Source organism: Lithobates pipiens, unplaced genomic scaffold (genome assembly GCF_037356315.1).
Source record: "Lithobates pipiens isolate NorthernLeopardFrog02 unplaced genomic scaffold, aLitPip1_a1.2 Scaffold_28, whole genome shotgun sequence".
Classification (NCBI taxonomy): domain Eukaryota; kingdom Metazoa; phylum Chordata; class Amphibia; order Anura; family Ranidae; genus Lithobates; species Lithobates pipiens.
The window spans coordinates 160306661-160329896 of NW_027507789.1; the positions used below are offsets into that span (position 1 = coordinate 160306661).

Sequence of the window (23236 nt, forward strand, 5' to 3'; positions counted from 1 at the left end):
AGAACAGCGCCACTTCTACCCCCCTCCTTCACGCATTTACCTTTTATACATTCCACTTAGGTGGATGTATTGGTAGAGGCAGCAGTTCTTCTCTTTGGAATATTGTCCATAACCGTAAAACTTTTTACATTACTTACCTTACGCCCGCTTCAGTTGGTGTTTTCCTTTTTCTCCTTGAAGCTCTGTGGGTGGTCCCCTGGCTCCATCACATGCAGTGTGGTGCTATTAATCCTTGCATTGTACCTGAAGAAGGCAGAAGTGTAGCCACGTCTGGAGCACCTTAGAGAGAAGGCAGCACAGGTCAAGGGAACTTTCCGGAGCTGAGAATAAGGTAAGTATGTCTCCATATTCGTTCATCCCCAGACCTAACAAGCCGTTAAGCCTTGCATTTCCACAGCAAGCGTCGATTTTGGGCGAAATACTGGAGTTCTACTTTAAGCACTCTGGGTGCCAGCTTTTAGTACCTTTTTACAATTTAGTAAAAATATACTTAAAATCATCAGAATCCATTGAATTTCAAAATGAATTATTTTTCATTGCTTTTTTTAAATAGATTTTTCCACTTACAGTGTGGTCTTAGCTTCTCCTAGCACAGCAGAATCTAAATGAATCTGAGGCCTAATGGAACATGCATTGATCTTGGTTAGTAGATCTAAATATAGGCCATATTGTAAATTCATCCAGTATCTTCCCTCTCTTGGAGCGCTGCCTGTAAATCTAGGGTGGCCAAAATCAGTTTGGACCGATTAAATAAAAAGAATCGAAAGGGCAAACTTCAGATTTGTTTTTAATGTTGGCTATGTTCAAGGAGGATATCCATTTCTGTTGCAATCTGAACATCTATAGGCATTAATGAACACACATGTGCATCGATGAACATTCAGGACCTATATGAAGTTAATGCTAGTTATATAGTTACATATATGTTAAATAGTAGGTGAGGTTGAAAAAAGACATGAGTTCATCAAGTCCAACCTATGTGTGTGATTATATGTCAGTATTACATTGTATATTCCTGTATGTTGTGGTCGTTCAGGTGCTTATCTAATAGTTTTTTTAAACCATTGATGCCCCCCCCCACTGAGACCACCGCCTGTGGAAGGAAATTCCACATCCTGGCTGCTCTTACAGTAAAGAACCATCTACGTAGTTTAAGGTTAAACCTCTTTTAATGAGTGGCCACATGCGTTGTTAAACTCCTTTCCGTGAAAAAGTTGTATCCCTATCACCAGTACAGTACAGTATCCCCTCTCAAGCATCTCTTCTCCAGAGAAAATAAGTACAGTGCTCGCAACCTTTCTTCATAACTAATATCCGCCAGGCACTTTATTTGCTTCTTTGTACTTGCTCCATTTCCAGTACATCCTTCCTGAGGACTGGTGCCCAGAACTGGACAGCATACTCTAGGTGAGGCCAGATCAGAGTCTTGTAGAGCGGGAGAATTATCATTTTATCTCTGGAGTTAATCCCCTTTTTAATGCATGCCAATATTCTGTTTGCTTTGTTAGCAGCAGCTTGGCATTGCATGCCATTGCTGAGCCTATCATCTAATAGGACGCCCAGATCCTTTTCCATCCCAGATTCCCCCAGAGGTTCTCCCCCTAGTGTATAGATTGCATTCATATTTTTGCCATCCAAATGCATTATTTTACATTTTTCTACATTAAACCTCATTTGCCATGTAGTTGCCCACCCTATTAATTTGTTCAGATCTTCTTGCAAGGTTTCCACATCCTGTGTAGAAGTTATTGCCCTGCTTAGCTTGGTATCCTCCGCAAGTGCAGAGATTTAACCCCATCCTCCAGGTCATTTATGAATAAATGAAATAGGATTGGTCCCAGCACAGAACTCCGTGGGACCCCACTACCCACCCCTGACATTTCCAAATAGTCTCCATTTATCACCACCCTCTGAACTCGCTCTTGCAGACAGGTTTCAATCCATGTACTCACCCTATGATCCATGCCAACGGACCTTATTTTGTACAGTAAACATTTATGGGAAACTGTGTCAAATGCTTTTGCAAAATCCAGATACACCATGTCTACGGGCCTTCCTTTATCTAGATGGCAACTCACTGTGTCATAGAAGGTTAATAGATTGGTTTGGCAAGAACAATTCTTCATGAATCCATGCTGATTACTGCTAATGATACCATTTTCATTACTAAAATCTTGTTTATAGTCCCTTATCATACCCTTCAAGAGCTTGCATGCTATTGATGTTAGGCTAACTGGTCAGTAATTCTCAGGGATGTATTTTAGGCCCTTTTTAAATATTGGTGCTACATTGGCTCTTCTCCAGTCCGCTGGTACCATTCCTGTCAGTAAAAATTAGGAACAATGGTCTGGCAGTTACTTGACTGAGTTCCCTAAGTACCATCGGAGGATGTCATGAGGATAAACACTGCAGTTTTGGTTACTAAAGCCCACTGATTCCCTTGTGAACACGAGAAGAATTAATTCAATTCCTTTGCCATCTCCCCATCCTTTGGAACCAGATGTCCTTCCTCATTCTTTATGGGGCCAATATGGTCTGTCTTCCCTTTTTTACTGTTTGCATACTTAAAAGAATTTCTTGGGATTTTTTTTGCTCTCTTACGCTATGTGTCTCTCGTGTTCTATCTTAGCCACACTAATTGCATCCTTATATATCTTATTGCATTCTTTATAAAGTCTGAATGCTGATGATGATCCCTCAACCTTGTATTTTTTTGAAGGCCTTCTCCTTTGCTTTATATGCATTTTTACATTGGAGGTAAGTCATCCAGGACTTTTGTTCGCTCCTTTAACCACTTCAATACCAGGCTATAGTCATATAGCCGGGCTATAGTCATATGACATCCGCAGATGGGATCTCCCAGGCAGGTGTCATATGACGTCGTTGGTATCTCGCCGCTCCTGCAGGCCCCCGAACCACAGCCGGTCACAGAATGTCAACAAACCGCGGTAACGAGATGTTACAGGGTTCTCCCCCTCACACACCAATTGTGTGTGAGGAGGAGATTGCAGTAACATCTCGTTACAGCTTAGTGTGCACCAATCACACTGATTACCCCCCAATAAAGAGGACCTGTCACCAGCCATCAAAGTACCTGTCACCAGGCCATCGGAGTACCCGAGAACCTGTCACCAGGCCATCGGAGTACCTGTCACCAGGCCATCGGAGTACCCGAGTACCTATCTGCAGCCCATGCCTCATAGAATATACATTGGGGTACTTTCCAAAAATACATTCAATTTGGTGGGTAATTCCATTGTCCTGGTGCTCCAGGACCTTCAAATGTGTGATAGGTAGGAACTGAATGAGATGTTTAATTTATGCTCCTAGAAGGCCTAAAGGTACTACTTCAATGTTGGGCCTATGTATGTGGCCAGGCTGCGTAAAAAGTCTCACATGTGGTATCACCATACTCAGGAGGAGTAGCAGAATGTGTTTTGGGGTGTAATTTTTGCTATATACATGCTATGTATTAGAAATATCTTATAAATTGACAAAAAAAATAAAATAAAAATGCATTTTCTTTCCACATTTTCTGAAGACTTGTGTAAAAAAATTAATCATTCAAAAGACTCATTATGCCTCATAGAATAGACGTTGGGGTGTCTGCTTTCCAAAATGGGGTAATTTTGTGGGTAATTCCACTGTCCTGGTGCTCCAGGGCCTTCACAAATGTAATAGGTCATTAGGAAATTAGAGGTGTAATTTATGCTCCTACAACGCCTGACGGTGCTCCTTGCATCTTGGACCTCTCTGTGGGGACAGGCTGTAAAAGTCCCACACAAATGGTACCGCTATACTTTGGAGGAGTAGCAAAATGCATTTTGGGGTGTAATTGGAAGCATGCATATGCTGTGTGTGAGAAATAACTTGTTATTGTGACAATTTTGTGGAAAAAAAAAATAAAAATTCTTAATTTTCCCAAGAATTGTGGGAAAAAATTACAACTTCAAAAAACTCACCATGCCTCTTACTGAATACCATTGACTGTCTACTGTTCACAAAGGGGTCATTTGGGGGGTATTTGTACTTTCCTGACATTTCAGAGCCTCAAGAAATGAGATAGGCCGTCGGTGCATCAGGTGTGATCAGATGTGATCAATTTTCAATGATTTGCACCATAGCTTGTACACTCTATAACTTTCACAGAGACTAAATGATATCCACTAATTTGGGGTATTTTTACCAAAGGGCTGTAGCAGTATAAATGTTGGCCCAAATTTATGAACAAAAATTACTTATTTGCAAAATGTTATCATAGAAACTAAAAAAAAGTGTTTTTTTTCAAAATTTTCGCTCTTTTCTTATGTTGCAAAAAAATAAAAACCCAGTGGTGATTAAATACCACCAAAAGAAAGCTCTATTTGTATGAAAAAAATTATAAAAATGTTGTTTGGGTACAGTTTTGCATGACTTGGTAATTGTAAGGGGGTTTGTAGGTCGCGCTATGGATAGTGGTTTGGGTAAGAGCAGCCCCTATTTAAATTCCTACCCAGTAAGGGAAGGAATAAAATGAAATAGGGAGGGGGGGGGGGAAATAGGATTGGCGCTATACCCTTTATAGGTTGGAGACTAAGGTATACAATTAGCAAGAAATTTCCAGCAGGCTGGATAATAAAATAAAATAAAGTAAAATAGATGTGTATGTGTCAATAAGTGTCAACAATTATTGTGTCCTTTAGAGACCATAAGTGTCATAACAGATCCTAAATGCATAAATCATTAAACAATTGTAACAGCATAAAATTATATAAAGTGCAAGGTGCTAGTGAACAAATTCTGGTAATTGTGACAAACCTATATAAATAAAAAGTAAAGCTTAGTATATATAGAAGAAATATGTATACAAAATATATATATATAAAAAAATATATAAAAAATATAAAAAATCGATTTATCTGTTACAGGTATCAAGTCCTCACGTAGTGTAACTGTGATGAAAGGTACATATTACATAGGTGAAAAGATGCAAAAAGGTGAAAAAATGTGGTAAAATTTAGCAGTAAAAAAAAAAAAAAAAAAAAAAAAAGCAAAAAATGGAAATAAGAATGATAATTAAAAATATTAAAAAATTAAAAAGTAGTAAAGAGTGTCCCTCAAAAAGGTGATTATAAATTAGTGGGGTGTCCTCTGCGAGTGAAAGTGAAGTAAAGGGTGGAGGAAATTTCAGTTGTTGTTCCCGGTGCTCTGTGGCTATTTTTATGCAGTTGCTCTCACCAGAGTTAAGGCCCCTTCCGGGGTGGATCAACCTTCACAGTATCAGCCACTGTGTAGCTCTCTGGCTGGCCTCTGTTGCGGTTCCGGGAAACCTTTGTTCCTCCGTTCGTATGCCGTGTTAGGTTATATGTAATGAATAAGAGGCATATCCATGGTGCAGTACGTCTTATAAAACTTCGTATTTATTATATAGGCAAAAATACTACTCACAAACATCCGTTCATATGCTTATATTGAAAAGCAAAGATGCCGTTCGGCTAGCACGCCTTCTGAGTTAGCAGTGTATGCTTCGTGGCCACGCCCTACGCGTTTCGTCATCAAAGACGTCCTCTAAATTTTACCACATTTTTTCACCTTTTTGCATCTTTTCACCTATGTAATATGTACCTTTCATCACAGTTACACTACGTGAGGACTTGATACGTGTAACAGATAAATCGATTTTTTTTATTTTTTATATATTTTTTTATATATATATATTTTGTATACATATTTCTTCTATATATACTAAGCTTTACTTTTTATTTATATAGGTTTGTCACAATTACCAGAATTTGTTCACTAGCACCTTGCACTTTATATAATTTTATGCTGTTACAATTGTTTAATGATTTATGCATTTAGGATCTGTTATGACACTTATGGTCTCTAAAGGACACAATAATTGTTGACACTTATTGACACATACACATCTATTTTACTTTATTTTATTTTATTATCCAGCCTGCTGGAAATTTCTTGCTAATTGTATACCTTAGTCTCCAACCTATAAAGGGTATAGCGCCAATCCTATTTCCCCCCCTCCCTATGACTTGGTAATTGGCATTCAAAGTGAGAGCACTGAAAGCTAAAAAATGGTCTGGGAAGGAAGGGTGTATAAATGCCCTGTATTGAAGTGGTTAAATTTATTACCCAATGGGATGCACTGGCTACATAGTACGTAGTAGGTGAGGTTGAAAAAAGACACAAGTCCATCAAGTAAGGCTGATGTCCTTATTTAATATGCTCTTAAAGCTAACCTTTCTCTCCTCTGTGTTCTTTGTTCCTAACGATTTTATCACAATTTATGCCTTCTAGCAAGGTTCATGGTTTAGGGAAGTTTACTCTTTTGAAATTCTGTGTCTTTGTATTCCCCTTATGTTTCTGTCAGGTCACCTAGAGCCCAGGTGACAGATGCACACTGTAGGGCTTAGGAGTGCACCGCAAGGTTGTGGACCCTACGGCTGACTGCTGCGGACAGGGTCAAGGTGATAGGAAGGCAGGGCCGCCAGAACACCAAGATGGATCCCACCGGGGTTAGAGCGTAAGATTCCCTGGGGCGCGGAGTCTGAGCCAGCAGGTGTTCACCAGAGCCTCGAGTGGTGAGGATGGACTTGGCTGCAAATGGCTCCAGGTCGCGACCCCCCAGGGTCCCCCAGCTCACACCCACAGTAGGCAACAGGAGGATAGAGATGGTGAGGGACAAAGCCAAGGTCGGGGCCACAAGCAAGACAAGAATAGTCGGGGACACGCCAAAAGGTCAGGATCACAGGCAAACAGGGATAGTCAGGACACGCCAAAGTCGGTAACGGAAAACAGTAGAAGAGCACACGGCAGGTAACAGGAAGCTAACACACAAAGGTTGATCAGCAGGATTGGCTAGCAGTGCACAGGTTAATATAGAGTTGTCTGATAGGAGCTAGGGTGGAGCCATGCCAGAGGATGTATTATAAAAGCAGTCAGGTGAGGCTCGGCTGGTCTCTAGAAATGAACACATGGAGACAGGTAAGCAGACGAACTCTATTGCATAACCATGACAGTTTCCTATTTGAAGCCAATTGACCTGTGATCGCTGTTTCCTAAATTACCCTGTATTTCCACATCCGTGATCAGGTCTGTTTTGTTGGTAATCAGTAGATCTAGTAACGCTTTATTTCTAGTTGGTGCCTCTACCATCTGACAAATGAAATTTGTCCTGCAAGACATTTAGGAACTGGCGAGCCATAGACGAATGCATGGTTCCCTCCGCCCAGTCTGTCTGGATAATTAAAATCCCCCATTATGATGACACTTCCCATCCTTGCTGCTAATCCAAATTGTGATAGGAGGTCCGTCTCCCCCTCCTCCCTCAGGTTAGAGGGCCTATAGCATACTTCCAGTATTTTTTTTCCCTTTAGCTTCATCCCTTTGAAGCTCTACCCATAAGGATTCCACCTCCTCCCTAGCTCCCTTAGTGATGTCATCTCTCACATTCACTTGTACATTATTCTTGCTATATAGACATACCCTCCCCCTTTTTTACTCTCTCTATCCCTGCGATAAAGGGAAAATACCCAATCATGAGAGCTGTTGAACCAGGTCTCTGAAATTCCCACAAAGTCCAAATCCTCCTCATAAAACAGTATCTCTAGTTTACCTGTCTGGCATTGGTGAACATGCCACGTAGTTTAGACTGGTCGCATAGTATCCTCTTATTGGGTGTTCCGAGATTGCAACTAGGACTTCTTACTCTACTTACCTTGGGTATATGTGCTTTAGTCAACCTACCACTAATGTCCCCCAATATTTTCCATGTTCCGTGCTGACTATCTCTACCTCTGGACCCCCCCCCCGCTTAAGTGACCTAATTCTCTGGTTAAAGGAGATAAGTCCAAAAAAAAAAGAGAGGAGGTGTAAGAGAGGCAAGGAGAAGAGGGATTGGGGAGGGGGTGAAGGAAAAGAAGGTGGAAACCAGAGGAAGAAGGGATAGATAGAGGAGAAGAGAGACACAAAAGGCATCCCACATGGACTTGAGCCCAAGGACCAGGACAAGAGGATAGATAAGAGAGGAGAAACGCAAAATGCATCTCCCACGGACTCTAGCCCAAGAACCAGGCAAAGATCTATAAATAATTAAGACTAAAAGAATTTGAACACCGATAAAGGAAGGTTATCCATTTCTAATGTCATTCAAAAGTATATATTTGTGTGCTCAGTGGTCTCCACCTTTTGGAAAATACTAGCCACTTTTTTTTTTCTATAGGAACTTCAAATTGGCCAAGGCCATATGCCCTGTCCAAAACTGCTTTGAGTGTGCTAGACCACAAGTAGGTTCATTATGTCCAGATATTAGAGTGACTTTCAGTTGTGGAAAAATACTTTCTTACCACATATTTTACACTTGGTGAATACCAGTCACTTTCATGGACACTTGATTATTATTCAAGTAAAAGTAGGACTCGTGGAAAACTGCATTTGTCAGTAATTTAAAATGGGTGAAACTAATGCTGCGTACACACGACCGGACTTTCCGGCAGAGTAGGTCCGACGGAATCCGTCCGTCACACAATCCGATCGTGTGTGGGCTAATCTGAACGTTTTTCATCTAAAAAAAATAAATAAATCAGACAGACCTAGAAATAGAACATGTTTCAAATCTGTCCGACCCATTCGTATGTATGCTGGTCCGACGGACCAAATACGTTGAAAAGGGAAGCTCCTGGCTACTGGCTATTGAACTTCCTTTTTTGTCCCGTCATACGCCATCCCGTTCAAAAGGAACAGACTTAGTCCGTTTGTGTGTGGCCACGTCCGTTGGTTCGGAAAGTGTGTTGGAACTCCGCCAAAAGTCCGTCGGGAAGACCTTTCGGACCTAGTCTGCCGAAAAGTCCGGTCGTGTGTGCGCGGCATCAGACCTCATATGATAAGCCTGTCTTTGTCGCTATGTTGGGATGCAGTACCCCCTCCAGTGACCACTGTGCTTAAAAGCTGGATACATACAGTGATGAGGTGCAGTGTATGTATGGGTTGGATGGGAGGCTGAAGTATCTTCCAGGCTTAGAATGTAACCAAGAAGAGGATTGGGCAGTACCACATATTGTTATAGCTTCAATTTGCCTCCTACCTAATGTTTTTTGGATGTCTTAGAACTACTTACCCCAGCATGACCCACTGCCCTAGTTATTGAGAAAGTATACACTTTATGAGAGTGGCCACCTTTTGAGCTACAATTAAAATGAGAAAATCAGTAGCTTCAACTGCTCAAGCACTCTTGTTGGTGTTAGGTGACACTAAATGGTATCCTTCTCCAAATATAATCCATACACATCCACTGCTTAATGGCCATGTAATCTCTTTTTTTCATGAATTTATTTTCTTAATGTGTTTTTGTGTCTCCTTTTTAATGTCCTCTGTAAGCTCTCAAACCTCTCCTTTACACCTTTGCTTCCGCCTCTTTGGAAGGAGCAGTGTACAGTGGTTGCAGTCATGTGCACTGTGCTATGCACATTACAAATACCATAGTCCCTAGTCCAGTGATGGCGAACCTTGGCACTCCAGATGTTTTGGAACTACATTTCCCATGATGCTCCACTACACTGCAGTGTGCATGAGCATCATGGGAAATGTAGTTCCAAAACATCTGGGGTGCCAAGGTTCGCCATCACTGCCCTAGTCCATCTGCGACCAAGAGGGGGTAGCTATGTTCCTACATACAATGGGACCATGGAGAATGAACATAGCCACCCTCTAACAGAAGGTCAGATCAAAGCAGCAGAAACACTTTGTAGGAGAGCAATAGTCGAGATTTTGTTGAACACATACTTGAATACTTATCTTAAACCAGATTTAATGACATTTTAGGCTGGCCATACACCAGTAGAATTAAGTTTGAAAATGTTTGTTTTCTGAACGTTCTTAGATTTTCAAACTTTTTTTTTAGTGGGGTCAAATCAACGAAAAAATTTGAAGGAGCAGGATGGAAAATTTTACTGAAATGAACCAAATTCTAATTGTGAATGTGGTTTTACATAATAATATTATTATATTATAATATATTACTGTTGTACACATTATAATATACATGTTCTAGGCACAAAACAAACCTGTTCAATACATATGGGATTTCATTCAAGTAGCTAGCGTAGACTAATATTTTAAGGGCTTTCAGACTAAACTAGTTGGCTATTTACACAGAGGGGCGGGGGTGCGTTTCAATGGGCAGGGCGGTTTGGGAGTGATGTATACATCGCTCCTTCACCTCCCCAAAGATTTTTTTCCCATCCTGCAAGCGCACCGGCTTATTTTGAAAGCACTCAGGCTTTCACACTGTGGAGCCATGAAAGACGCTTTACAGGTGCTATTTTTAGCGCCAAAACGCCTGAAAAGCGCCCCAGTGTGGAAGAGGTATTAGTGATGGCTAGATCGAATGCTTTCATTAATGATTTTTCTGAACTCCCATACGAACATTCAAATGAAATTCTGCTGGTGTATGGCCAGCTTTATTATTTGTCCCAATTACTGTCACCCTTGCTGTATAAGTTGTTTTGCATGGAGATGCAAAGGGAAAAAAATTAATAAAAGCCAAGTAAAATAAAAAAACTGGTGAAATTACTAAATACTACGATTACACATACTATCTGGAATTGTAGCATTGAGTGCATGAACAAGCAACAATTGATTAAAGCTAAACTCTATATAGAAAAAGAAGCAAATTAATACAGCCCTGCATATAGTAATACATCACTGAATATATATATACAGTGCTGTGAAAAAGTATTTGCCCCTCTCCTGATGTTTGTGCATATTTGTCACAATTAAATGATTCGAATCATCAAACAAATTTTAATACTACCCAAAGATAACCCGAGTAAATCCAAAATGCAGTTTGTAAAGGAGGATTTCATTTAGTAAGGGAGTTATCCAATCTGCCTATGTGAAAAAGCAATTGGCCGGCCTACCAAAATGACTCCAAGAGCACAACAACAACTTATCCAGGAGGTCATAAAAGAACCCAGAACAACATCTAAAGAACCTCAGTTAAAGTGGTGTTGCCATTTAAAAAAAAAAATTTAAAGTCAGCAGCTACAACTACCGCAGCTGCACACTTTTAATAATCGGACACTTACCTGTCCCAGGGTCCAGCGATGCGGGGGATCGAAGTCCCACTCATCTTACCCTCTGTTCGGTGGCGCTGGCATTGCAACTGTGGGCGCCCGGCTGTGGCTTCACAGCCGGGCACCCACTGCGCTTGCGCAACGCAATCATCTGGGACCTGTCACGTGTCCCAGATGATTGACAAGAGGGAGGGGGCAGAGCTAAGCCCTTCCTGCGCCGAGGGGAAGGGATGTCACGAGCCCAGGTACTGAAGGAGGCAAACTACGAGGGACCTCCTAGCAACAGCCATTTAAAGGGGTGCAACTCCACTTTAAGGTCAGTGTTCATGATTCAACAATAAGAAAGAGACTGGGCAAAAATGGCATCCATGGGAGAGTTCCAAGGCGAAAGCCACTGTTGACCAAAAAAGAACACAAAGGCTTGTCTCACTTTTGCCAAAAAATCTTCATTATCCCCAAGACATTTGGGCAAATTTTCTGTGGACTGATGAGACAAAAGTTGAACTTTTTGGAAGATGTGTGTCCTGTTACATCTACCGTAAAACACAGCATTTCATAAAAAGAACATCATACCAACAGTCAAACGTGTAGTGGTAGTATGATGGTCTGGTGCTGTTTTGCAGCTTCAGGACCTGGATGACTTGCCATAATTGTGGGAACCATGAATTCTGAGTTCTACCAGAAAATCCTGAAGGAGAATGTCTGACCATCAGTTTGTGACCTTAAGCTCAAGCGCACTTGGGTTATGCAGCAGGAAGTCCACCTCTGAATGGCTCAAAAAAGACCAAATTAAGGTTTTGGGGTGGCCTAGTCAAAGTTCGGACTTAAATTAGATTGAGCTGCTGTGGCGTAACCTTAAAAAGGCTGGTCATGCTCGAAAACCCTCCAATGTGATTGAATTAAAACAATTCTGCAAAGAAGAGTGGGCTGAAATTCTTCTACAGAGATGTGAAAGACTTATTGCCAGTTATCACAAACGCTTGATTGCAGTTGTTGCTGCCAAGGGTGGCACAACCAGTAATTAGGTTTAGGGGGCAATTACTTTTACACATAGGGCCAGTGTTTTTCCTTAATAAATGAAATCGTCATTTAAAAACTGTGTTTTGTCTTAACTCGGGTTATCTGTGTGTAATATTAAAATTAGTTTGATCGTCTAAATCATTTAACCCTGACAAATATGCAAAATTAAAACATCAGGTAGGGGTAAATACTTTTTCAGAGCACTGTATTTTAAATGTAATTGTTGCAAGTACCTGAATCTGAGCTAGTATCAGCCTATTGCAGTTCCGTCCATAGCAAAGCTGAGAATGTGAGAGTAAAAAGCAGTACAAGAAGCCACTCAGTTTATGTGCTGACGAGCATGCTGATAGGGGCAGAACGCAGAGTGACAGAGAGATGAGCCTATCACGGTTTCTGAGCTGTTTCTGCTGCTCTAACCAGCCACAGGCCCATGACGACCTGGGCTCAAAAGAAGGGGGTCGAATGATGCTGGTGATAATTCAACCCAATTAACCTAGGAGGTCTTATGCCAGATAAGTACATATTGTGGTAGCTCCAGATTTCCATCAATCAATATTACAGTAAAAGCTGCTTTTTTCCATGTTCTCTTTTAATAGGCTATTAATTTGCTTTGTTTTTAACTAAAGTTTAGTTTTAACAGTGTGCGCTTGTTGCTCTAAAACTATTCTTCTTATCTCTCCTCAAAGGCAATTTTCATGATCCCATCAAACCCTCCACCGACGCTACGGAAACCAGAGCTTTGGTCAAAGCAATTCATAGATTTTATTAACCAGTGTTTAGTCAAGAACCCTGAGCAAAGAGCCAGTGCGACTGAACTTCTACAGGTAACAATCTTTGTAGTCTTATTATAAGAGAATTAGTTAGTTTGCTAGATGAGACACGGCTTTGTAGTTTAGTCCTACTAATCACCTGTAGGAGTGATAACTAATATAAGTGTAGTGAAAATGTTCAGAAAAGCTCTTTTCGAAGTTACAGTTCATGTTCAGAGAAGCTCTTTTAGAAGTTCCAGTTCATGTTCAGAGAAGCTCTTTTAGAAGTTCCAGTTCATGTTCAGAGAAGCTCGTTTAGAAGTTCCAGTTCATGTTCAGAGAAGCTCTTTTCGAAGTTACAGTTCATGTTCAGAGAAGCTCGTTTAGAAGTTCCAGTTCATGTTCAGAGAAGCTCTTTTCGAAGTTACAGTTCATGTTCAGAGAAGCTCTTTTAGAAGTTACAGTTCATGTTCAGAGAAGCTCTTTTAGAAGTTCCAGTTCATGTTCAGAGAAGCTCGTTTAGAAGTTCCAGTTCATGTTCAGAGAAGCTCTTTTCGAAGTTACAGTTCATGTTCAGAGAAGCTCTTTTAGAAGTTCCAGTTCATGTTCAGAGAAGCTCTTTTAGAAGTTCCAGTTCATGTTCAGAGAAGCTCGTTTAGAAGTTCCAGTTCATGTTCAGAGAAGCTCTTTTCGAAGTTACAGTTCATGTTCAGAGAAGCTCGTTTAGAAGTTCCAGTTCATGTTCAGAGAAGCTCTTTTAGAAGTTCCAGTTCATGTTCAGAGAAGCTCTTTTAGAAGTTCCAGTTCAGAGGCTCATTGCATTTCTTCACAAAATCTGTCTTTATGTGCTTACATAATCACCTTAGGTGTAAAACTGGTCATACACTAGACCAGGGTTTTCCAAAATTTCCAAAGGACCAGTTTACTGTCCTTCACACTTTAGGTGGCCAAACTGTGTGGCCAGAGGCCACAGTGTCAGTGGATTCAAGCAAGTACTCAGGCTTGGTGGTCAGTGGGAGTAAAAAAAAAAAAAAATACATGCCACCTGTGGTCAGTAGGAGGAGGAATAAGGTCTTATCATTGGTCTCAGTGGATGCTCCGTTGTTGGCATCAGTGGGAGTATTAGTGCCCCATCATTGGTGTCTGTGGAAGAAATAGTGCCCCATGATTGATGTCAGTGGGAGGAATAGTTCAACATCATCATTGCTACCAGCGGGAGGAATAATGCCCCATCATTGGTGAAAAATGCACCACTGCTGGTGTCAGTGGAAGGAATGGTGCCTCATTGTTGATGCCAACATTAGGAATAGTACCCTGTGGGCCAGATATAGAGAAACTAAGGCCCACATCTGGCAACCACTGGACTATACATTCTGATTGTACCTGTCCAATTTGCCCAAACTGTGTAGGACAATGTAATGCCAGTGTTTTGTATGAAGTAATGCATGCCTTTGTACTACATAGTTGATGGGACATCCAAAGGAGATTGCATAATGTATGATCAGCGCTGAACTCTGCTCCTTTTAAGGGACTTATTTACACCAAATGTGTGGTCATAAATTTTGTTGCATTTTTCGAACAAAGGTAAAATGTCTGCACCAACAAAGACTTTTCACACCAACTTGTTGCATGTGGATGTTGATTAAAGGTCCTTCGCATCGGGTTCTATATTCATTGACTTAAATTTAGCCATTTGGGTCAGTTCGTGTGGAGTCTTTAAAAACAACAGGTACTAACCCATCACATCTGCCCTCCCAATAACTTTACAAGTTCACATGTTACTGATGTATCACAATATATAACAACAGTATAGTTCAGTGTTTGTTAACCTGGGTTGAGACGTGGCCTATAACAACTGTAGATTAAAAAATGTGGTCCTTGTGATGCTGCAGGTTTGCCAAATCCCTGCAGTTTCATAGACAGACTATTAAATTATAATAATAATAAATTTTATTTATAGGCGCCTTTCAGAACACCCAAGGTCACCTTACAAAGATAGCAACAGAGAACAAAAAATGATAAGCAAAATAAATATACATTACATAACCATTAACCACTTAAGGACTGAGCCTCTTTTTGAGATTTGTTTACAGTTAAAAACATTTTCTTTGCTAGAAAATTACTTAAAACCCGCAAATATTATACATTTTTTTTCCTAACACTCTAGAGAATAAAATACTTTCTGTCACAATGTATTTGCGCAGCTATCTTACAAGCGCACTTTTTTTGGAAAAAAAATAAAAGATGTAATTAAAAAATAAGACAACAGTAAAGTTAGCCCAATTTTTTTTATATTGTGAACGTGAATGTTACGCTGAGTAAATTGATACCCAACATTTCAGGCTTCAAAATTGCGCCCGCTCGTGGAATGGTGACAAGCTTTTACCCTTAAACATCTCCATAGGCGACGTTTAAAGTGGAAGTAAACACCCCTATCGTTTTCAGCCAAGGAAGCTGCCATCTTTGTCTCTGTTTAATCTTCAACTGCTATGGTGCTGCACATGTGATTCGTTATGACACCAGCCATTGGATGGTTTGATAGTTTGGCTGAGAGCACAGCCAATGTGCAGTTAGCATTCCCGGCATGCCTTTTTTTTTTTAACTGTTTAAATCGATGGGTTTACATCCATTTAAAAAAATTCTACAGGTTACCTGTTTTGAGTTACAGAGGTGGTCTAGGGCTAGAATTATTGCTCTCGCTATACCGATCATGGCGATACCTCACATGTGTAGCTTGAACACCGTTTTCATATGCGGGCGCTACTCACGTATGCATTCACCTTTGCACACGAGCTTGGCGGGACGGGGCACATTTAATTTTTTTTTTGGATTAATTTTTTCCTGTTTTTTTTTTTTTTTTTTTTTTTTTTTTTAAATTGTCGCTTTTATTCCTATTACAAGGGATATAAACATCCCTGGTAATAGAAAAAAGCACGACAGGACCTCTTAAATATGAAATCTGGGGTCAGATCTCAGAATTTGCTGAAATAAATGTGTATTTATACTTGCCATTAGGGATGTTTGGATCCTAGTCTGAACTTACCTGGGTGAGCCTGCTGGGAACCTGTCACCTGTACTGAGCCAATTATCTGTGGCCAAAGCATCCCCCCCCCCCCCCCCCATCTTGTAGCCACAAGCATACAAGGGGTATGTAAATGTGCAGCTGGGGGAAGAGGAATGCCTTTCCCACATATCTTAGTACAGGTAGCGGCTTGATCAGGTGGGTTTAGACTAAGATCCGAACATGCCCAAGCTCAACCCCACTTGACATAATCCCCATCACACAGGAAAGTAGTTTGCGATGTATATACCAGAATGCCAATCGCGTTCTGTTGTAGTGTACAATGCCCAGAGTAAGTAACTGCTGTGATATACACCAGTACAATCGTAATCACCAGTATAGGGTATGGACATATGCAAAAAAAAAAAATCTGGACTGGCAGCATTTTTAAAGGGAAAAAACATGGGGGAATGTGCATGTATTGCAGAAATGTACCATTTAATTTTTTTGCCTTACATGCGCTTTAAGTATACCCAACCCTGCCTTGCACGTTAGAAAGTCTTTTATTTCCCACGTGTATTGCATCTTCAACAGTTTGGATAATGAGAGGCATTGGGGAAGCTATGTTGCCAATTAATTTCATGTATAGCTCAGGATGAGATGTTTCAGTCTTCGGAATCTCCTCCAGAAGAGGATTTCCCTCCATAACCAGGGCGGAATCCTCAGCTTTTCTCTTCTGACACGATAAACCGCTCATGGTTCTCTACAGTCTGGAAGAAGACGTGACTTCGGGAAATCTAGGCCATGACATGTTGGGAATAGTGTGTTCTGTTAATATTTCATTCAATTATTCATAGACACTTGACATGCCTTCTGCCAAATTCAACACATAATAAATGCAAAATAAATAGAAGTGTAATGTGTGGCCAGGCTAACATTATCCATTATTAAATGGAAGGGTTGTTAACCCATTGAATATATTGGGGCAATGTATGTTTTTTGAGCATTTACGTTGTAGGAAGAGTATTTATGTCAATATGGACAGTTCAGTTATTTACCTGTTGAAAAAGCTAAATGTAATTGAGAAAATAAAATGAAGAGAGGATCGAGTGATGTATAGTTTTAGCCCCCGTACACACGGTCGGACATTCTGCCAACCAAATCCGTCGGATTTTGTCCGTCGGATTGTGTCCGAAACTGTTGCATACACACAGTCGGACAAAGTTGTCGAAAAATCCGATCTTTCAGAACATGATGACGTAATTTCGTTACGATGGGACTACGTTCAGGCTAGTAGCCAATAGCTTTGATGTAGGAATTTGATCTGAGCATGCGTGGCACTTTGTCCGATCGGAATTCTCTACACATGATCGGAGTATGTCTTATCGGACCAGTTTGTCGGAAAATATTTCCAACAAGTTGGAAAATTTGGTCCGACGGAAACAGTCCGATGCATACCACACACAGTCGGATTATCCGACAACACGGTCCGATAGGACACATTCCGAAGGATTCTCCGACCGTGTGTACAAGGGCTAAGAGTTTTCCGACTCAAAGTTGGCCACTATTGGCGAGTGCTTTATATATCAACTCACTGGTCACTCCAAAGTTACGTTTTTTATTTTTTTTATTTTTTAGCACTACTGCAGGTGAAAGTGTAAGGAAAAAATGTATATTCAACGAAATATTAAAAATCAAAGAGAAAATATGTGGATATGGTACAGAATTGTACAATATCCTCTGGTAACCAAGCATACTTGATGGTGAAGCCATCCCTTGTCTTCATACCTCAGTGTTTAGAACGCTTCTCCTTCTGGGTCTCTTCTCCTTTATTAGTCTTCATGTACACTAGGCCATTATGTACCACGGCTGCGGGAAAGTGCAAAACGGGGAAAAATCTTGCCGCAATTTTAAAGCGGTTTTACCATGGAGTGGCATTTAAGAGCTTTGGCGAAAAACGCCAATAGCGCCTAAACTCAAGTTTAGGAGTTGTAGTGTAAATGAAGCCTTACTCTAGTTTTATCTCCTGGAAAACTTGAATTGTCACATTAAATCTATAAAAAAAATAAGCTTTCATCACCCTAACAGAAATCTTTTGATAAATCTGTTTCCATGGGATGGAACAGCTGCTCTTTGAAGGTCATAATAAAGCATTTTTATTCATAAATTGGAAGTTATTTCCAGGAATGTCCAAGCTATTGACAAATGGATATGATTTTATTAGCAGTTATTGCTGCAAACATAAAAGCAAAAAACATTTTCTTGTTTTAATTTATACAACTGTGTACAATTTGTAGATTTATTTACAAATATATATATATATATATATATATATATATATATATATACACACTATATTACAAAAAGTATTGGGGCGCCTGCCTTACACACATATGAACTTTAACAGTATCCCAGTCTTAGTCCATAGGGTTCATTATTGAGTTGGCCCACCCTTTGCAGCTACAATAGCTTCAACTCTTCTGGAAAGGCTCTTCTGGAAAGTTTTAGGAGTGTGTCTATGGGAATGTTTGACCATTCTTTCAGAAGAACATTTGTGAGGTCAGGCACTGATGTTGGACGAGAAGGCCCGGCTCGCAGTCTCTGATCTAATTCATCCCAAAAGTGTTCTATTGGGTCGAGGGCAGGTGCGGGCCAGTGAAGTTCCTCCACCCCAAACTCGCTCATCCACACTATATTGCCAAAAGTATTGGGCCATCCCTACAAATAATTTGGTGGAGGGGTGATTATGGTGTGGGGTTGTTTTTCAGGGGTTGGGCTTGGCCCCTTAGTTCCAATGAAGTGAACTCTTAAGACGTCAGCATACCGAGACATTTTGGACAATTTCATGCTCCCAACTTTGTGGGAACATTTTGGGGATGGCCCCTTCCTGTTCCAACATGACTGTGCACCAGTGCCCAAAGCAAGGTCCATAAAGACATGGATGGACGAGTTTGGTGTGGAGGAACTTGACTGGCCTGCACAGATTCCTGACCTCAACCTGATAGAACACCTTTAGGATGAATTATAGTGGAGACTGCGAGCCAGGCCTTCTCACCCAATATCAGTACCTGACCTCACAAATGCTCTTCTGGAAGAATGGTCAAACATTCCCATAGACACACTCCTAACCCTTGTGGACAGCCTTCCCAGAAGAGTTGAAGCTGTTATAGCTACAAAGGGTGGGCCAACTCAATACAGAACCCTACGAATTAAGACTGGGACATTACATTATTAATTATCTGATACTGTATTGTATTCTCTTGCTTTTAGTATAGTGGCATGTAGCCAAGTGTTTGCAAATCCTGCCTTCTAATGCTGAAATCCTGGATTTATTTATATTTCTATGGTTTCCCATGGATTTTGTGTTGATAATGGGCTTCCAAAATACTTCTGTAGTCCAGTGCGAATGTTACAGCCATAGACTATGAGTTCCCGAGGGCAACAGTAGACTGACAGATGGAACCATCAAATTGCAGGGTCCATATGTAGAAATGTTACTGGCATACCATAAGAAGAAGCTATAGGCTAGCCATTCATTTACCACCATGAAACAGAGCTACAGTACGTTTTGTGGCCACCGAGGAACTCAACCTCAGGCTGGAAGTGGTGCTATTTCCACATATGTTAATATGGATTCCTCACAAAATATTGTGTTGGGTTTCTGATGAAACTCAACCCAGTATTTATGTGTGTTTTGTATAACTCTAGGAAGGACATTAGATGATGCATTCCTCTGGGGCAGGAGCTGATGCCATCAGGTCTATGTACTCTTTAAAATTATGTGTGATACAAAAAAGGTAAATAAACGGATTAAAAACTTTGTGCACAATTATATCTACATTTATTGGCTTAGTCCACGAACAAAAGTAGCAAGCAAGGGGAATCCAAAATGAAGTAGTCTGAAGCATGGAGGTATGGGTCAAGGAATGGAGATTTTCGAAGAACTTACCAGTTGCAAAATGTATATAGCACTTTGCCTATGGGAACTTATGTCTATCTTTGTACCTTCTCATTGATCTAATTTTCTCATCAGTTTCGAATATTGTACATTGTGTGCTATACACTATAGCTTTCAAAATATCTAATGCATATTGAAATTTCTATGACTTAGCACCCATTTGTGAAAACAACCAAAGGAGCAGCTATCTTACGACATTTAATAAATGAAGCCATGGAGGCACAGATCAAACGGAGCGAACTCCAGCAGCGTGAAGTGGAACCTGAAGACGAAGAAAATGCGGTTGGTATTTGATTTTTTAAAGATATGTTTTTATTGATTTTCTAGTCCATAAAGCAGGGTACAGAGTACAATAGCATACACAACACTAAAGTGGCTGTAAACCCTCCATATACCAAGTGGATTTGACTGGCCTCAGGTGATACACAGAGATGAAACAAATCATCCTGCATAAGTTGCATCTATCTATTTGCAGTCTTCTCTTCTCTATATCCATTCAAAGTCTAGAATTTAAAGCTTGTCTGAGCTGTCAAAAAAAAGTGGTCGGAGAGTTGAAGTTAAACTATGCAGAGCTCGGTGAGGAGGGCTCTGAGAGCTGATTGGAAGGAAAGGACACACCCTTCTTCAAACAGCACACAGGAACAGAGCTGAGGCTGTCAATCAGTTGGAGATCCCTCCCCTGTCACCTTTTTTCTCTTGGTGTCAGGAAAACTTGCCAGAAGTGATTTAGCAGAAGACAGAAATAACATTTAGCACTGTTTATTGAGACAAGTACACACTATAGATGCATATGCTTTGTACATACATTTCATGTCAGGTTTAAAAACGTTTTAACAGTCTCTCATAACTCATTATACAGAATTACTATAACTATCTCAGGACAAGTACAAAAAAGTCACAATAGCAATTCTTAAAAGCACATAACATATGTATTATTATTATTATTATTATTCATAGCCCCTTGATCTAGAGTAGCAAGTATATGAATATATGTGAGCTTTGTATCCCATATTTTTTCAAAGATCTGTGGGCTTGTTTCTGAGTTTGTAAGTGTATACAGTTATAGAATATAATTTATCCGTTTTTTTCCCCAGGTGTTAACCACTTGCTGACCGTATATAACTGACATATACAGCGACAAAGTGGCACGCCTGCACTGGATCACATCTCTAGTACATGATCTGGGTCTGTGGCACGCATGAACACTGCTGGCGGCCCACTTCCACTGTGATTTATACACAAAGGGTACAGAGGGAGAATGACGGTCTGCTATGTAAACAGGGCAGATCGCTGTTCTGTCAGTCCTGTGTTCCTGCAATGCCTTCCCCTAGTAAAAGCACCACCCACACAGTAAGAAAACACTGTTAACCCTTTGATCACCCCTGATGTTAACCCCTTCCCAGCCAATGTCATTAGTACAGTGACTGCATGATTTTTAGCACTGTGTCAGTTAGTGTCCGATTTGTCTACTGCAATATCGCAGTCCCGTTATAAATCACAGATTGCGCTATAACTAGTAAAAATGAATAAAAAAATGTAATTATATCCCATAGTTTGTAGACAGTATAACGTTTGCGCAAACCAATCAATATACGCTTATTCTGTTTTTTTACTACCAAAAATATGTAGCAGACATATTGGCCTAAATTGATGAAGAAATTCATTTTTTTAAATTTTTTTATTGAATGTGTTTTATAGAAGAAAGCAAAAGATGTTTTTTTATTTTTTTTGTTAAATTGTCGCTCTTTTCTTCTTTATAGCGCAAAAAAATAGATGATAAAATACCACCAAATGAAAGCTCTATTTGTGGGGAAAAAAAATGCATACATTTTATTTGGGTACAGTGTTGCCAGTTAAGGTAACGCAGTGCCGTATCACAAAAAATAGCCTGGTATTAAAGAGGAGGGCATAAATCTTCCAGAGGGCAAGTGTTTAATAGTGGAAGGGGAGGATCCTTTCCAAGTTAGGAATTTTTTTCCTAGCATAAAAGTAAAGTATATGCAATAACAGTCAGTTATTAGGATGCGAAATGTTGAGAAGTCCCGGGGCTGTGGATATAAAGTTATTGACTTGGACTTTATGACCGTTCCAGAAACGGTGAAAGAATCAGAAATTTCACTGCACCGCCAAAAGCATACTGTAGAGGAGTGCAGACTTATTTTATAAAGTCTAGCGGGTGTACAGCAGACGTGATGAAACTATTTAGTTGTCTCACTCTGCTCCTGGAGGACATCCCTGAAACCTTGTATGTATCTTCCAACTCCAAACAGTCTTGGTCTTGCCTGAAAGACAGGCAAAGACCACTTAAGTTGAGCCTGATGATTTCTGACTCTAGTGTTAAGGTTGAGTAGTAAGTAGAGGCTAACTTTGTGGTATCTAGTCTTCTCAGAAGTTGTTGAAAAGTATACAGTAGAGTCATTATGAGTTCCAAACTGTATTCAGATTGCATGGTGAAATTGATAATAGTGGAACTACAATTGTAATTGGACTTAAATTCTCGTGAGGAGTAAAAATGATTTGGCTGGGATAGACGGAAGTTCTGACAAAGAAGTCTGGGAAGGCTAATCCTGCTGTGTGCATGGGTAATTTAAGTATTTCTAAAGCAATCCTGGGGTTATATTTCTGCCATTGAAAGGTAAAGCAAATGGTATTGATTTTCTTTAAAAGTGTGAACAGTTGTTTTGCAAGCGGTATTGGCTAGGATATACACTAATCAGCAATAAAATGATGACCATCCACCTAATACTAAGTAGGTCCCCTTTTGTCACTGAAATAGCCCCTTTTGAGGGATCAGGGCTGCCAAAATAGCCCGATCCCTCAAGGCATGGACACCACTAAACCTCTTAAGGCATGCTGTGGTATCTGGCACCAAGCCGTAAGTATCAGAACCTTGCGAGGTGAGGCCTTCATGGATCAGACCTGAGTTTTCAGCACATCCTACAAATTCTCGATTGATTTGATATCTGGAGAATTTGGATCTGGAAAATTTGGCCAAGTCAAAACCTCAGTCTCGATGTTGTGTTCCTCAAATCATTCTTGAACTGTTTCAGGGCATAGTATCATGCTGACAGAGGCCACTGCCATTAGGGAATACCTTTTCCATTAAGGTGTGTACTTGGTCAGCAACAATGTTTAAGTAGGTGATTTTTGTCAAGTAACATCCACATGGCAAGGCCAAGGTTTCCCAGCAGGACATTGCCCAAAGCATCACATTGTCTCTGCTGGCTTGCCTTCTTCTCATAGTGCATCCTGGTGCCATCTCTTCCCCAGGTAAGCAACACACACGCACCCAGCATGGTTTAAAAGAAAACGTGATTCGTAAGACCAGCCCACCTTCCATTGCTCCATGGTCCAGCTCTGATGCTCACATGCCCATTTTAAGGGTATTTGGCTGAGGACAAGGGTAAGCATGGGCACCCTGACCAGTCTGTAGCTCTGC

General features: G+C 40.5%; 1 protein-coding gene across 1 annotated transcript in view; it reads left to right on the plus strand.

Moving 5' to 3' along the window:
* LOC143935721 (serine/threonine-protein kinase 4-like) overlaps window positions 1-23236 on the plus strand; it is a 141707-nt gene that overhangs the window by 77271 nt on the left and 41200 nt on the right. Inside the window, exons 7-8 of the mRNA XM_077459802.1 lie at window positions 12776-12913; window positions 19951-20079. Of these exons, the coding sequence (XP_077315928.1) occupies window positions 12776-12913; window positions 19951-20079 (267 nt within the window). The remainder of the gene's footprint in view (window positions 1-12775; window positions 12914-19950; window positions 20080-23236) is intronic.